Source organism: Mastomys coucha, unplaced genomic scaffold (genome assembly GCF_008632895.1).
Source record: "Mastomys coucha isolate ucsf_1 unplaced genomic scaffold, UCSF_Mcou_1 pScaffold21, whole genome shotgun sequence".
In the NCBI taxonomy this organism is placed as follows: Eukaryota; Metazoa; Chordata; class Mammalia; order Rodentia; family Muridae; genus Mastomys; species Mastomys coucha.
In genome coordinates this window covers 13,640,250-13,655,961 of record NW_022196904.1, presented here as the reverse complement: position 1 = coordinate 13,655,961, position 15,712 = coordinate 13,640,250, and the positions used below count along the sequence as shown (strand labels likewise).

General features: G+C 50.2%; 1 protein-coding gene and 1 long non-coding RNA gene across 2 annotated transcripts in view; one reads left to right on the top strand and one right to left on the bottom strand.

The window, feature by feature from the left end:
* Bicra (BRD4 interacting chromatin remodeling complex associated protein) overlaps window positions 1–15,712 on the top strand; it is a 74,366-nt gene that overhangs the window by 50,661 nt on the left and 7,993 nt on the right. Inside the window, exons 5-8 of the mRNA XM_031384108.1 lie at window positions 2,386–2,451; window positions 5,694–7,631; window positions 8,016–8,192; window positions 15,557–15,706. Coding sequence (XP_031239968.1) covers window positions 2,386–2,451; window positions 5,694–7,631; window positions 8,016–8,192; window positions 15,557–15,706 — 2,331 coding nt within the window. The remainder of the gene's footprint in view (window positions 1–2,385; window positions 2,452–5,693; window positions 7,632–8,015; window positions 8,193–15,556; window positions 15,707–15,712) is intronic.
* On the bottom strand, window positions 11,932–14,998 carry LOC116101670. The gene is made up of 2 exons (XR_004122894.1): window positions 14,606–14,998; window positions 11,932–12,460 (listed from the first exon to the last, which is right to left on the bottom strand). It is a non-coding gene; the product is annotated as an uncharacterized LOC116101670 (long non-coding RNA).

Sequence of the window (15,712 nt, the reverse complement as noted above, 5' to 3'; positions counted from 1 at the left end):
AAAGCTGGAGAGATGGCCCAGCAGTAAAGAATGCTGGCTGTAGACTGGGTAGTGGTGGCATATGTCTTTAATCCTGACACTCAGAGGTCAGAGCCAGGTGATCTATGAGTTCCAGGCCAGCCTAGTCTACAGAGCGGGTTGTTTCAGGGCAGTCAGGACTACACAGAGAAACTTGGTCTTAGAAAATAAAACTGGCTGATCAGCAGTAAAGAGTGCTGGCTGATCCTATAGAAGACCCAGGAGGTCCAGGGGATCCAGTCCTCCTCTGGCCTCTGATGACACCAGTCATGGGCATGTGGTACACAAACATACATACATGCAGGCAAAACACCTACACACACACATTTTTTCTTTCTTGAAGAAAATAAAGCAAAGATCTCCTTTAGCTGGTGTGGTCAAAAGGGGTCACTCTGAGGTAGTGGCATTAAAGATGATAAACGCTCTATCTAGCAGGGGCAAAATTGAGAGAGAAGCTAAATTCAGGACTGTTGTGCGACAGCACTGAGTGCTTTAGACTTGGCTGGGTAATTTTATTTTTTTGGTTGTTTTCGAGACAGGGTTTCTCTGTGTAGCCCTGGCTGTCCTGGTACTCACTCTGTAGACCAGGCTGGCCTCAAACTCAGAAATCTGCCTGCCTCTGCCTCCCAAGTGCTGGGATTAAAGGCGTGCGCCACCACCGCCTGCCAGCAATTTTATTTTATTGTTTGTTTGTTTAGTGTGAGGCAGGGTCTCTCTTTATAGTCCTGGCTGTCCTAGAAATTACTAGGTAGGTCAAGTTAGCCTTTAACTCACAGAGATCCATCCATCCTCCCTCCCCAGTGCTGGGATTAAAGTCACCTGCCACCACACATGACTGATTTATTTATTCTGAACCTGACAGCAATTCTCGGGAACTCAGATTTGTGTCCCAGGAAATCTGGGAAAATGTGGCTGTCTGGGGGGGACCAGTGTGGAATTATTTGTGTTCTACAGTGGTGTGAGAGATTAGGTGACTTAACGCCTATTTGTTAAGCTTTTGCCTTGTTGGGAAGCTGTCAGGAATCAACTGGGTGGTCCTGGCTCAGGGACTTCCCCTGTGGTAACAAGGGCTGCAAGTATCTAAGGCAGTGGTTCTCAGCTTGTGGGTTGTGACTCCTTTGGGGGTTGAATGACCTCTTAAAGAGGAGTCAGTCAAGACCATCAGAAAATACATTGCGGCCCATAACAGTAGAAAAATTACAATTATAAAGTAACAACAACATAATTTTATGGCTTGGGGTCATCACAATTTGAGGAACTATATTAAAGGGTCGAAGCATCAGGAAGGTTGAGAACCACTGTTCTATGGACTTGTCTGGAGTCAACTATATACTTTAACTCCCTCCTGTGGCCACTGCCTGGAGGCCCGTGTTCCTTTCCCATGGGCCCCTCTCTCGCTGTTCAAATGTCCTCAGGATATGGTAGCTGAGTTCCCTTGTCACAAGCAACCCATGATAGAGAGCCAGGAGGAAGCCACAATACCTTTTATGACCTAGTTTCATGAGTCACACTTGGGAGCTGCTAAGTAAGAGCTCTTAGGTTCAGCCCCCAGCACCACATAAGATGAGGCCTAGTGGGGCACACCTGTAATCCCGGCACTCAGGAGGTAGAGACAGGAGATCAGAAGGTTCCCTCCAGCTTTAACAGCTAGCATGTTTGAAGCTAGCTTGGACCACGGGGATCTGCCTTGAGGAAGGAGCCACTAACTCCAGTGTACACTCTAATGTGAGAAGTAAGCCTCTTAAAGGGGAGGCATCAACTGAGTTCTCGAGAATACAATGGGATGGTAGCTCTAAGTGCAGTATACACAGTAAAGGGAGGCCCAGGCATGGCGGGGCGTGCCTTAAACTTCTCCTGCACTCTGAAGGAGGCAGGTCTCTGTTATCTCTGTTAGGCTCAATTCAGGTGCCAAGATTCCCCAGGACTCAGAAGGTCCTGTCCCCTATAAAGCAAATGCACAACTACATACTATGTTGGGAAGAAGGGAAAGACTTAGTAAGAAGCGTGGGACAGGTGTCATGAGCAGGTGTATCATTGCCTCAACCCCCCCTCAAGGATGTGCTACCAGGAGGACTGTGATCTCTATGCAGGAGCACAGCTTGGGTGCATAGCAAGAGGCCAAAGTCCCCAGATGAAGGCTGGCACGTCAAGGAGGTGGAGTCTTAGAAGCCATGCAGGGGACTTGACATTGACTGGAAGTGCCCTGGGTGGAAAGCCTGTGTCCAGCCCCGTTCTTTGGGACAGATGCTCCTATGTCTCCTCCCATATCCCTTTCCTTTTGTCTCAACCTCAAATTGATTTCTGCTCTAAAGTCTGGTCCTGCCCTATTTATGTTTGACCTTGGGTTGGGGGTGGTTCTCATTGCAGCTGGACAGCGATGACCTCCTGGATGCCCCTGTGGAGGCCCAAAGTGCCTTCTATGAAGGTCCTGGGGTAAGTGGCTGGCCATTGGTCATTGCCTATACTGCTGGAGCAGAAGAAGGTGCAGAGGCTGGAGGGCAAGCCTGGGCATGCCCTGGGTTGGGGTTCAGGAACCAAGCTGTCCCATCATGCTGGCCATAGAGAGGGGCAGAGGCTGGCTGCCTTGATTGCTTTTGGTGGATACCATGTCACCCTGGGGAAAGGGCTCTTCCCAGGTGGCTGCAGAGAGCACTGAGCATTTACTCTGTGCTCAACTATGCCAGACCCTTACTTGCTTCTCTATGTGTGTGGGAGGTGCGTGCATACATGCATGCATGCGTGTTTCTACATGTGGAGACAGAGGCCAGCCTTAGGTATTATCACTTGCCAAGAACCATCCAGCTTGTTTTATAAGGGTTTCCTACCACTCTGGAACTTGCCATGGCCAGCTAGCCCCTCAGGTCTTTCCTGTCTCTGCCTTCCTACCATAGGGTTTACTAGATCCTCCAATTTTTAAAAATTATTTTATGCTTATTATATGTTAATGTTTTGCCTGCATGTATGTCTGTGCATACTTGTATGTTTTAAAAAGATTTATTTATTATGTATATAGTGTTCTGCCTGTGTGTATACCTGCAGGCTAGAAGAGGGCACCAGATCCCATTACCGATGGTTGTGAGCCACCAGGTGGTTGCTGGGGATTGAACTCAGGACCTCTGGAAGAGCAGCCAGTGCTCGTAAGCTCTGAGCCATCTCTCCAGCCCCAGCCAGTGCTCGTAACTGCCAAGCCATGTCTCCAGCTCCCCCTGGCTGGTTTTGGGTGGGTTCTGGGGATTGCCAGACTTAGGAGGCAAGTCTTTTCCTTGCTGTTCATTTCCCAGCTCCCTCTTTCCCTTTTCTCCCTTGCTACTCTGCTGCTCCTGCCCTCATTTCTTTCCCTGGTCCCTGTCATTGTAACTGCCATCTTTTAACGTGTTACTTTATGAATCAACCGTAATGGCATATTCCAAATAACCTTTTATCATAATGATTAGGTTTAGAAAAACAACTTGGATTTTATAGACCCAGTTACAGCAGTGGCCACTCTGTCTTGTTATTTCAAGACCTTTATTGAAGCTTATGTATTTTGTTTTTTCTGAGATAAAGTCTTGTGGGATCCTGAACGTCCAAAAATAGACTAGGTAGCTGAGTGATAATCTTTAACTTCTAACCCTCCTGCCTCTACCGTCACGTGTTGGGGTTATGGTCATGCACCACCAGCCTATGCGGGGGGGGAAAAGAACCCAAGTTCATGCTCTCTGGGCAGGTACCTAGGCCCAGCTCCAACTCTGAATCTGAGTTGACACGCCTCAAGCCTATGTATTGCCTGTGACTCTCTGCACCGTATGCCTGTTGAGCCGTGTTTGCCACTGATTGTGGTCACTTTGACAAAGCATTGAACCCCGCTGAGGATGTCCCCAGGGCCCCCAACAGCAGTTGCTGTGCTGTGTCTGTCTTTCCTCCACCCTCCTGCCTCATATCAAAGTTTGGATCAGACAAGTTCTGTGTCACATGGTTCCTGTGGCGACCATATGGTGCCAGAGGGCTGGGTTACTATGCAGTGTGTTACCCAGAAGTCCTGAGGAAGTTTGCTCTTATTTAAAAGTCAAGCATGGGAGCGCTTGCCTATAATCCTAGCACTTGGAAGGTGGAAGCAGGAGGATCAGGAGTTCAAGGTCATCCGTGGGGTCTGGAGAGATGTCTCGGTGGTTAAGTACACTAGCTGCTCTTGCAGAAGAATAGGGTTTGGCTCCCAGCACCCACGTGGTAGCTCACAACTGTCTGTAATTCCATTTCTAGGGAGTTTGACTTTCTTCTGACCTCCATAGATACCAGGCACATATATGTTGTATGTAAATATACATAGGCACACATATACACATAAAGTAAATACTTAAAAAAAAGTCACCGGGTGGTGGTGGCACACGCCTTTAATCCCAGCACTTGGGAGGCAGAGGCAGGCAGATTTCTGAGTTCGAGGCCAGCCTGGTCTACAGAGTGAATTCCAGGACAGCCAAAGCTTCACAGAGAAACCCTGTCTCGGAAAAAAAAAAAAGTCATCTTGGTAGTGGTGGTGTATACCTTTAATTCCAGCACTCAAGAGGCAGAGGCAGAGGCAGATGTGAGTTCAAGGCCAGCCTGGTCTACAGAGCAAATTGCAGGACAGCCAAGGCTACATAAAGAAACCCTTTCTTGAAAAACAAACAACACCCCCCCAAAAAAAAAAGTTTAGCTATAGAGCAAGTTCAAGGTCCGCCTGTGATATACAGTGAGTTCTAATCGAGCCTGGATAAACAGAAGTAGTCCTGAGCTATGTAGTCGGCTTAGGCCAGCCTAGATTACTGAGACCTTATCTCAGGAGAAGAGATTCAGAGCCCATTCAAGAAATTCATTAAACACTCTTAGTTTGTAAGGGGTATTGGAACCACAGATGAGTATTGTGGGTCTCCGTGACTGCAGTTTCATTTATTTGCTTGTTTGCTTATTTTACTTACTTTGTGTGTGCCTGTGTATGTGTGCATGTGCACATGCTTGCACACATGAGTTTACCCCAGCATATGTGTGGAGGTAAGAGAACAGCTCTCTAAGTGAGTCAGGTTTCTCTTACCACTTTCTGGGATCCAGAGATCTCAAGTTGTCAAGTCTGCATGCAATCACCTCTGTCTGCTGAGCCATGGTCCAGTTGACTTTAAAAAATGTGGGCAGATCTCCATGAGTTCAAGGCTACCTTGGTCTATATAGTAAGTTGTAGGTCAGCCAGGTTACATCATGAGGCACTCTCCTTAAAAAACAAAACAAAACTTGTTTTGCTTATTAATATGGTGTGCATATGTGTTTATGATCCTTGTGTGAGTTGGGATACACACATGCCATGCATGCATGTCGAGGTATAAAGACAGTTTAAGATGTCAGAGTTACCTCTTTCCACACTGGGAACTGAATAGAACTTGGGTCATCAGGATTGTAAGACCAGTGCTTTTACCCACTGAGAGCACTCTTGCTCATGTTCACCCCCGGGATTCTTACCACCTTCTACTTATAAGTAGGTGCAGATGGGGAAACCGATGTCAGGTTAAGCAAGCCTTGCAGCTTGCACGGTGAAGCCTGCAACTGAGCCAGGGTTTGGTCAGTGCCCAGTCACTTTTAGATGGAAAACTCTTGGATTATGGTGGTCTTGAGACAGAGTGTCCCTTTGTTGACCTCAGCTCTTGCCTTCTTCTCTTGACTGCCTCCAGCTCCATGTGCAGGAAGCTGCCGGCAACCACCTGAACCCAGAGCCCAGCCAGCCTGCCCCCAGCGTGGACCTGGACTTCCTAGAAGATGATATCTTGGGCTCCCCTGCAGCAGGAGGAGGTGGAGGGGGCGGCGGGGGCCCAGACCAGCCCTGTGACATTCTTCAGCAGAGTCTTCAGGAGGCCAACATCACAGAACAGACCCTGGAGGCTGAGGCTGAACTGGACCTGGGCCCCTTCCAGCTGCCCACCCTACAGCCTGCTGACAATGGGGCTGGTGCTACTGGAGCTGCAGGAGCCGCTGCAGTGACTGCAGGACCCCAGGCTCTCTTCCCGGGCAGCGCAGATCTGCTGGGGCTGCAAGCCCCACCCACTGTACTGACCCACCAGGCCCTGGTGCCACCTCAGGATGTGGTCAACAAGGCCTTGAGCGTCCAGCCCTTCCTGCAGCCTGTGGGCCTGGGCAATGTGACCCTTCAGCCCATTCAAGGCCTCCAGGGCCTTCCCAATGGCAGTCCTGGGAATGCCACAGCAGCCACCTTGGGTCTGACACCTATTCAAGTGGTGGGCCAGCCTGTCATGGCTCTCAACCCACCCACCTCCCAGCTCTTAGCAAAGCAGGTGCCCGTCAGTGGCTACCTGGCCTCCGCAGCTGGTCCTTCAGAGCCAGTGACACTGGCATCTGCCGGCGTGTCCCCCCAGGGAGCTGGCCTGGTCATCCAGAAAAATCTTCCAGCTGCAGTGACCACCACACTCAATGGGAACTCAGTGTTTGCCGGGACAGGAGCTCCCACTGCAGCAGCCAGTGGGACACCCTCGGGACAGCCGCTGGCGGTGGCCCCGGGCCTTGGCACATCACCACTGGTACAAGCACCCAGTGTGATTTTACACAGAACCCCTACGCCCATCCAGCCCAAGCCTGCAGGGGTCTTGCCCCCCAAACTCTACCAGCTGACACCCAAGCCCTTCACCCCTACGGGAGCCACCCTTACCATCCAGGGTGAGCCAGGCACCTTGCCCCAGCAGCCTAAGGCCCCCCAGAACCTGACTTTCATGGCCGCAGGCAAAGCTGGCCAGAATGTGGTGCTGTCTGGCTTCCCGGCACCGGCTTTGCAGGCGAATGTGTTCAAGCAGCCACCAGTCACCACCACAGGGACAGCCCCGCCACAGCCACCTGGGGCCCTCAGCAAGCCTATGAGCGTCCACCTCCTCAATCAAGGCAGCAGCATCGTGATCCCAGCTCAGCATATGCTGCCTGGCCAGAACCAGTTCTTGCTGCCAGGCACCCCAGCCGTACAACTCCCCCAGTCACTCTCTGCCCTGCCTGCCAACGTGGGAGGCCAGATCCTCACAGCCGCAGCACCACATGCAGGTGGACAGCTCATTGCCAACCCGATCCTCACCAACCAGAACCTAACAGGCCCACTTAGTCTGGGCCCAGTGCTGGCACCCCACTCTGGGGCACACAGCGCTGCACACATCCTCTCTGCCGCTCCCATCCAGGTGGGCCAGCCCGCCCTCTTCCAGATGCCTGTGTCACTGGCCACTGGCAGCCTGCCCACTCAGAGCCAGCCAGCTCCCACTGGCCCCACCGCCACCACCGTCCTCCAGGGCGTCACCCTGCCTCCCAGTGCTGTGGCCATGCTTAACACACCTGACGGGCTAGTGCAGCCCTCTACCACCACTGGGGAGGCCACACCCGTTCTGGCCGTTCAGCCTGCAACCCAGGTGCCCCCTGCTGTCTCCACACCACTGCCCATGGGTCTCCAACAGCCACAGGCACAGCAGCCTCCACAGGCCCCTACTCCACAGGCGGCCACCCCTCCTCAGGCCAGCCCAAGCCTGGCATCCAGCCCAGAGAAGATAGTCTTGGGGCAGGCGCCCCCTGCGGCCACAACGGCCATCCTCACTCAGGATTCCCTACAGATGTTCCTGCCCCAGGTATGGGGGAGCATTGAGGGAGGGAATGAGGTCGAGGAGCAAATAGCTGAGCTGAGGGAGCTAGTGGGGCCTCTCGGGGATGCCCACAAGGTAGGGCAGACTGGTAGGCCAACTGAAAGACAGGAAGGGGCATACTTGGTGATCTCACAGACAAGAGAGAGTATCTCCGTGAGGGTGTACGAAAGATATAGATGGGATGGTGAATGGTGGGTGGAATGATGGATAGGCAGACAGTTGGAACACAGAGGGCAGACAGGTTCCGGGGTCTGCCTGCCCTGCACCTCTTGTCTACTGTTCTCCTTGAGGTTGAGTTGGGGTGGCAGACTCAGATGGGAGCCCGTGGCCTCTGGGGCCTTCTGACCCTGTGTGGGTGGCCCCTTGCAGGAGAGGAGCCAGCAGCCCCTCTCTACAGAGGGTCCCCACCTCTCGGTGCCTGCCTCCGTCATAGTCAGCGCCCCGCCTCCTGCCCAAGACCCAGCCCTGGCCACGCCCGTCACCAAAGGAGCTGGCCTCGGCGCTCAGACCCCCGACAACCGGGCTTCCCCAACTCCGGCCCCCCAGGTAGATGCACCCTGGCAGCCTGGCCTCCTTATGCAGCTCCCCGCTCGTTCTGCCCTGCCTGCCTGCCTCTGTCCTGCTGCCTTGGGAAACACGCTCTCCTTCGTTCTTCACGCTCATGTTCCCTGAATGTCTCCTAGCCACCGTACACATTCGAGACCAGGGCCAGCCCTGGGAGAATCCAGCTCTAGATAAGCACATAAAGTCACAAAGGGATGAGGAGTGACTTCCTAATTGTATTGGATAAAACAATTCCTTTACATTTCAAAACATACTAAAAGTCAGACCTGATGGCACCTCTCTGTAACCAGCACTCACGGTGGTGGGGGTGGGGGGAATAATCATATCAGGGTCATCCTGGGCTACATAGGGAGTTTGAAGCCAGCGTGGGCTACATGAGACCCAGTCTCTACAACAGCCATTAGAACCGTACTGAAATCCTCAGCTCCTCCTGAACAGGGCTCTTGCATTTCCTGTTGAATGTGGGCGTGAACATGACCACACATGAATGCTGTCTTCCAGTTTTATAAAACGCAGTAGAGTGTTGTGACTAGGCTCACACCCTGCGTCTGTTGTTTAAACTTGACCTCAGTGGCTGCTTTTTATTCTTTCACATGACCGGGTAGTAGACCATTATGTGGGTACGCTATTTTTTAACAAGTCCATGGGCTTCTAAAGTGACTCCTGGTTCTTCCTTGTTATGGACAAGGCCATGGATTAACAGCTTTGTGTGGCATTTTGCAGCATATTTCGTGATCTGAGGTTTGAACTGAGAGTTTTGTGCATGCTAAATAGGCATTCTGCCACTGAGCCACGCCCCCAGCCCCTCACTGGGGGATTCTAGGCAGGGGCTCCACCACTGAGCCACGCCCCCAGCTCCTCACTGGGGGATTCTAGGCAGGGGCTCCACCACTGAGCCACGCCCCCAGCCCCTCACTGGGGAATGGGCAAGGGGTTCTTATCACTGAGCGATGCCTTCAGTCCCTAGTGGACTCTAGGCAAGTTCCTACTACTGAGACCTGTCACAAGCCTTTGAACATTTTCAATTGAGACAAAGTTAACTTGCTAAGTTGACCAAGTAAGCCTTTACTTTGTGGTCCTTCTGCCTCACTGTCTCAAGGTGCTGGGCTCACAAGTCTCTTCTACCACATATAACTTAGAATAAGTTCTTTAAACTGAGTTTTCTGGGACTTTAAAAGATATATGGCTTTATATTGTTTTGTAATGCTATCTCCAAGCTGTCCTCTATGGACTGTTTGGTTTAGCTTTGTCAGCTCTTGTCTTCTCCCAGCCTCACTAGTTTATTAAAGTGGCCAGTGTGACAGTTGTATAAAAGTGCCCTGTATTGATTTTTAAGTTGTGTTTTGTTTTTTTTATTTTTTTGTCAATGAAATGAGGCAAATCTTTATACATTTAAGAACTATTTGTTCTATGAAACTGTTTCTGTCCTTTGCCATTTTCCAATGTGGGTTCCTGGTCCATCTCTTGTTGATTTGTAGATACTCTTTAAATGTGAGGAAAGTAAACCTATATATTGGCATATATTGGCATGGGTATGGATGGCAAAGTCAGTGTGGGCTTGGCCCTTGGACAGCCATGATTTTACATATAGATTGCCTGTCATGTAAACTTGAACAACATGTTTTTTTCTGTCTAGATTGAGGGTAGGGAAGAGGGCTTAGGTTGAACGGGTAAGCTAATGTGTACTCTCCACATATTAGGAGTTTGCTTGTATTTGCTGTAGGTGTGTGTAAGTCCATGTGGGTATGTGCACTCAGGTCTGAGGGATTGGATCCCTGGAGCTGGTGTTACGTTACAGACAGTTGTGACCCACCTGCTGCTAGGAACAGAACCTGGATCCTCTGGGCAAGCAGCAACGCTCTTAAGCACCGAGCCAGCTGTCCAGCTCTATACTTCTGTACTTTATAAATGCTGGCCACACCCGTGAATATCCCTAGTGCAGTGCATGTAGTTGACAGGCTGTAGTCCAAAGGGAGTGTGGAGTGAGAGGAGTGCACTGGCATCTGCCAGCTCTTCTTCTGGCCCCTGTGCACCTTGCTTATGTCTCTTTGCATCTGTTTCCTTACCACTCAGGTGAATATGATGATAGCAGCTACTTTACCAAGTTAGGACATGTGCACAAACTCACGTATCTTTGGGTATTCTTTCTTTTTTACTTTCTTTTTTTTTCCCCCCCTGAGACAGGGTTTCTCTGTGTAGCCCTTGCTGTCCTGGAACTTACTCCGTAGACCAGGCTAACCTCAAACAGAGATCCGCCTGCCTCTGCCTCCTGAGAGCTAGGATTAAAGGAGTACACTGCCACCTCTCCGCTTTCTTGGTCGTTTTTTGTATGCGGTGTTCTTACACCAGGCCTGACTAACACTGAGACAGCTCTTAACCAAAAGGAGCCAGGCCCCTGATTGTACTGGTGCATACCTGCAAGCCTGCCTGTCTCCTTGGGAGTCAAAGGCAGGAAGACTGGTGGTTTAAGGTCATCCTGGACTTGAGAGTGAGTTCCAGTTTAGCCTACAGGACTTGAGACTTGGTGGTCATGGTTTGAGCCTTGAATCCCAGCACCTAGAAGGCAGAGGAAGGAAGAGTTTTGAGTTCGAGACCAGCCTGAACTATATAATAAGTTCCAGGCTAGCCTGGGCTACATGAGACTCTTGTCTCAAATCAAGAAATAAAGAAAGGTGTCAGGCAGGGCTGCAATCGTGTAAAGACTTGTTGAGGCTGGTGAACCTGTCTCCCAGCTCAGCCTGTGTGGGCGCGTCTGAAGGGATGGGTCACAGCAAGCTGTGATTGGCTTCCATACAACACACGAGCAGTGAGAACCAGCTCTGGGTGGGAGTTGAAGCCTGCTATGGCAGAGTCTCAGAAGTGACATATGATCATTTCTGGGGAATTCCTGGTCACAGAAACTAATCCTGGGGTGGGGATTAAATATAGGTAGGTGGCAAGGGTGGGAGTGTTTTAGAAACTAGTGGTGACATTTTTCTACTGGACTTATTTTTATTCTTTATGTGTATGGGTGTTTGCCTGCATGTATGTGTGTCTACCACTTGTGTCCCTGGTGACCACAGAGGCCAGACGAGAGTGTTGGATCCCCTGGGACTAGAAACAAGTGTGAGCTGTTGTGTGGGTACTAAGAATCAAACCTTAGTTCTCTGGAAGAACAGTCAGTGCTCTTAAACACTGAGCCTCCTCGACAGCCACTATCTTTCGTATTTCCCCCACGTCATACAGGGTCTCCCTGTGTAGCCCTGGCTGTTCAGGAACTTGATCTGTAGACCAGGCTGGCCCTGGATTTGTTGACCCACCTGCCTCTGCCTTTCTATCCTCCTTTAATGTTTGCTTTTTTTTAAGTCTGAACTCAGTTTTTTTGTTTGTTTGTTTTGTTTTTTGTTTTTTTCCTGCTTGGATCCTTTGAGACTAGGTTGCACGTTACCTCCTGCCCCATAAGATTTTAAAATCTAATCCTAAGATTTAGTGTGGCATGACAGCCATGGGGGAAATTTTCTCCTACTTTAACTATTGTATCAGCCAGATGTAGTGTTATACTAGAATTGAAGTGCTTCAGAGGCTGAGGCAAGAGGATTACTAGAAGTGAGAGGCTAGGTATACAGTGAGACTCATCTCAAAAACAAGGAAACAAAAAAATCCACATTGTACTGTTAGCAAAGCTGGCAAATTTAGTGTGTACACAGGACTGCTACTTGATTCAGTTTTGTACTACAGTTGATATGTTTTAAATTTATTCTTAAATTTATTTTGTGTGTACATAATTAGAGAGCCCGAGCACCTACGAAGGTTAGAGTCTGTTCTCTTTTCCCGCCGTGTAGATCCCAAGATTTGAACTTGGGTCTATAGGCTTTCGGACAGGCTATTCTACCCAACATTCAGAAACCAGTTTAAACACTTGCTCAGCCAAAGTCTTTCTTGTTTTATGTAGCTCTTTCACGCCCCCGTGTGGTCATTCGCTGTGCATTTAGGGTAATGGAAAGAACTGGATTTTTCTTGGGCACCAGAACACAAATTTGCTCTCTTACACTGGGTTATACTGTGGTTTTTCTATTTGTAAATAAGGCCACAGTGGACATCCCTGTGAGCAAGGGTGGAGTTGTCTGTCTGTTTTCCTTCCTTTCTTTGTTTCATTCTTTCGGAAGTTTATTTTGTATGTACAGGTATTTGTCCACCTGTATGTCTCCATGTACCACGTACATAACCTGGTACCTGGTGCGCAGTGGAGTCAGAAGATGCAGTCCAATCCCCTGCAAGTGGAGTAAAGAAGGATTGTTAGCCTCCATGTGCGTTCTGAGTCTTGAAGCTGGGTCCTCTGGAAGAGCACCCAGTACTCTTATCTGCTGAGCCATCTCTCCAGCCTTTTTATTTATTTTGAGACAGTATCTCAAATTTGCTTAGGCTAACTGTAAACTCACTCCATAGTCCAGGTCGGCCTTGCATTTCCTCTTCATTATCTTTTTGTTTTTGTTTTTGTTTTTGTTTTTTTTTTTCAAGACAGGGTTTCTCTGTATAGCCCTGGCTGTCCTGGAACTCACTCTGTAGACCAGGCTGGCCTTGAACTCAGAAATCCACCTGTTGCTGCCTCCCAAGTGCTGAGATTAAAGGCATGCACCACTACTGCCCAGCCTCCCTTTTCTCTTTTTTTTATAAATAATTCTGTTGCTTTTACTGCTGTCTGTGTGGGTTTGTGCCCTTGAGTGGGTTTGCCTAAGGATATTAGAGATGTCAAGATATTAGAGATGGGATATTAGAGTGGTTGTAAACTGCTGGGTTTGGGTGTTCAACTAAGCTTGAATCCTCTGGAAGAGTAGCAAGCACTCATAACTGCTGAGTCATCTCTCCAGGCGCCCCTTTATTCTTTGGGGAAAAAAATTAAGCCAGGCAGTGGTGGTACACACAACTCCAGCACGCAGGAGGCAGAAGCAGGTGGATTTCTGAGTTCAAGACATTCTGGTCTACAGAGTGAGTTCCAGGACAGCCAGGGCTATACAGAGAAACCCTGCCTTGAATCAAAACAAAACAAACAAACAAAAAAAAACCATGTTATTTGTGGGAAGATTGAGTAAGCACATCAAAAAATATTCCTAAAAGGGACTCAGAACAGTTGTAACTCCTGTTCCAAGGGATCCAGTGCTGCCTTCTGGCCTCTGTGGGCTAGACATACAGGGAGGCAAAACAAAAAATCCTTAAAGGACATCAGGACATCTCTGCCCTGCCCTACTTTGTAGATTTGGGCTTTCAGATACTTCTGCTCTTTACTCTCCTACCACAACCCCATCCCTACGCCCCTTCCAATTTTTCTGTATTGCTTTGTCCCAGAGAAGCAGCAACTAAGATAAAAGTTTCTTTTGTTTAGCTGAGGGTGACCTTGAACTCTCAATCCTCCTGTCCCAAGCTCCCAAGTGCTGGGGCCCACTGTGCCCTTGAACCACCTTGCCGGGCTAAGTCGTGCTGGTGATTTAACCCAAGTCTTTGTGCGTAGTAGACAGACAGGCTACCAACTAAAGCACTTTCCCAAGGAAGTGAAGCCTTGAAATTCCCCAGAGCAGGTTGCAAGGGGCAGTCCCTTTTGTTCTGTTGGCAAACCCAGAGCTGTTACTGTACTCTGCTTGGAGCTGGCAGTGCTGTAGGGATAGGAGACTGATTGCTTGTCCTAGTTTGTTATAGGTGTATTTTGCCTCCTAGTTACCAGAAGTTAATCAGTGCTGAGCTTGAAAGGGTTGCTCAAAGTATCCCAGGCTTAGAGGTCAGATGCTCTGGTCACTGACTCCCTGGGGAGGTCCAGGCAGTAAAGCAAAGCTGCAGATTGCCTCTCATGGTAGAGCAGTGATTCTCAACCTGTAGGTCATGGCCCCCTTGGGGTTGACTGACCCTTTCACAGGGGTCCGCATCTCAGATATTTATATACATTCATAACAGTAGCAAATTTACAGTTATGAAGTAGCAACAAGATAACTTTATGGCTGGAGGTCATCACTAAAACATGAGGAACTATATTAGAGTAGTAGCATTGAGAACCACTGGCATAGAGTGGTAGTCCTCAGGCTCTCTGTCTTTGTGTGTGCTCATGTGCATGTGTCTGGGCGTGTGCATGCCACAGACTGTATATGGAGGTTAGGGGACATCTTGTGGGGCTTGGTTCACTCTTTCCACCATGTGGGTTCTGGAGATTGAACTCAGGTCATCATCAGACTTGGCAGCCAGTCTCTGTCTGCTGAGCCATTTTGCCAGCCCATGATCCCGGCTCTCACGCACAGAGCTTCCCATTAGTGGGTAGTTTTGTGAGGCTGTAAAGCAGGGCTGAAGCCCTATGAGGACCTTCAGTCCGAGCTGTGCCTCTCCTTGGTGGCAGATTCCCTTTCCCTCTGCAGCTGTAGGTTCTGCCCACTTACCTGTGAAGTAGGTGAGAGCAAGCCATGCTATGAGACATCCTATTAGCCAGTGCTGGTGGCCTGGTCCATGCTGTGGGTCACTGTCCAGATGCTGGCCCAGTCTTGGGTACACAGCTGGCACTCACTGGTCGCACAATGCCTGTTTGAGGTCATGATTTGAAGATGACAGTTTCAAGGAGTCAGACTGTGGCCCAGGCCTGAACAAAAGGAAAAAGGACAGTGTGCTGGTGGTATAGCATGCAGGATGGGTAGCATGACTGATGGCTCAGGCACCATCTGGAACTGCCATACACACACACACACACACACACACATATACATGCAGCTGGGGCCATGGGCACACTGAGACAGGCAAAAGAGCCCAAGTCCCAAGTGCAGTGCCCAGAACATCCACCCACACACACCCATTTCCCCATTTCCCATGGCCAGCTATTCCTCTTGCCCTTTGTCCTTGCTCCTGGGTCACGAAGCCTCCCACACTGGCCAGCAGCCACATGGCCTGAGTGGTGTCTATGTAATGTCATGCAGGCACCTCCCTGTGCTACGCTCCTCTTGCCTCCTGCTCGGCAGCTTGTGGTGCCCCTGCCACCCCCAACATCCCTGTCACCGCTTCCTCTGCTGCTGCCAACCCGCACACCCTGCAGGGCTTGCCTTCGTCTGCTGGGTGGGGGTGCACATGGGGCCTTATAGGGAAGATCAGAGGGTAGACTGGGGGGGGCAGAGGTGTGGGTAAGGGTGCAGGGGTGGCTGGGTGAACTGAGGAGCTGGGAGAGATGAACAGTTGTAGTGGGATCCTGCCTTAGGCAGGACTGGGATAGGCAGAAAATGGGGCCTTTGGGTGGGATGATTGAAGTCTGGGTAAAGGGTGGCTGGGGTTACAGTGTCTTGGGAAAAATGGAAGCCCAGGATAATATGAGCCTGACTCTGCCTCTACCTCCTTCTTCTACACAGATCCCTGCAGCTGCTCCACTGAAAGCCCCTGGCCCCGCCTCCTCCCCATCTCTACCTCACCAGGCCCCCCTGGGAGACAGTCCCCACATGCCCTCCCCACACCCTGCCAGGCCCCCTTCCCGCCCACCCTCGAGACCCCACTCACGCCCTCCATCC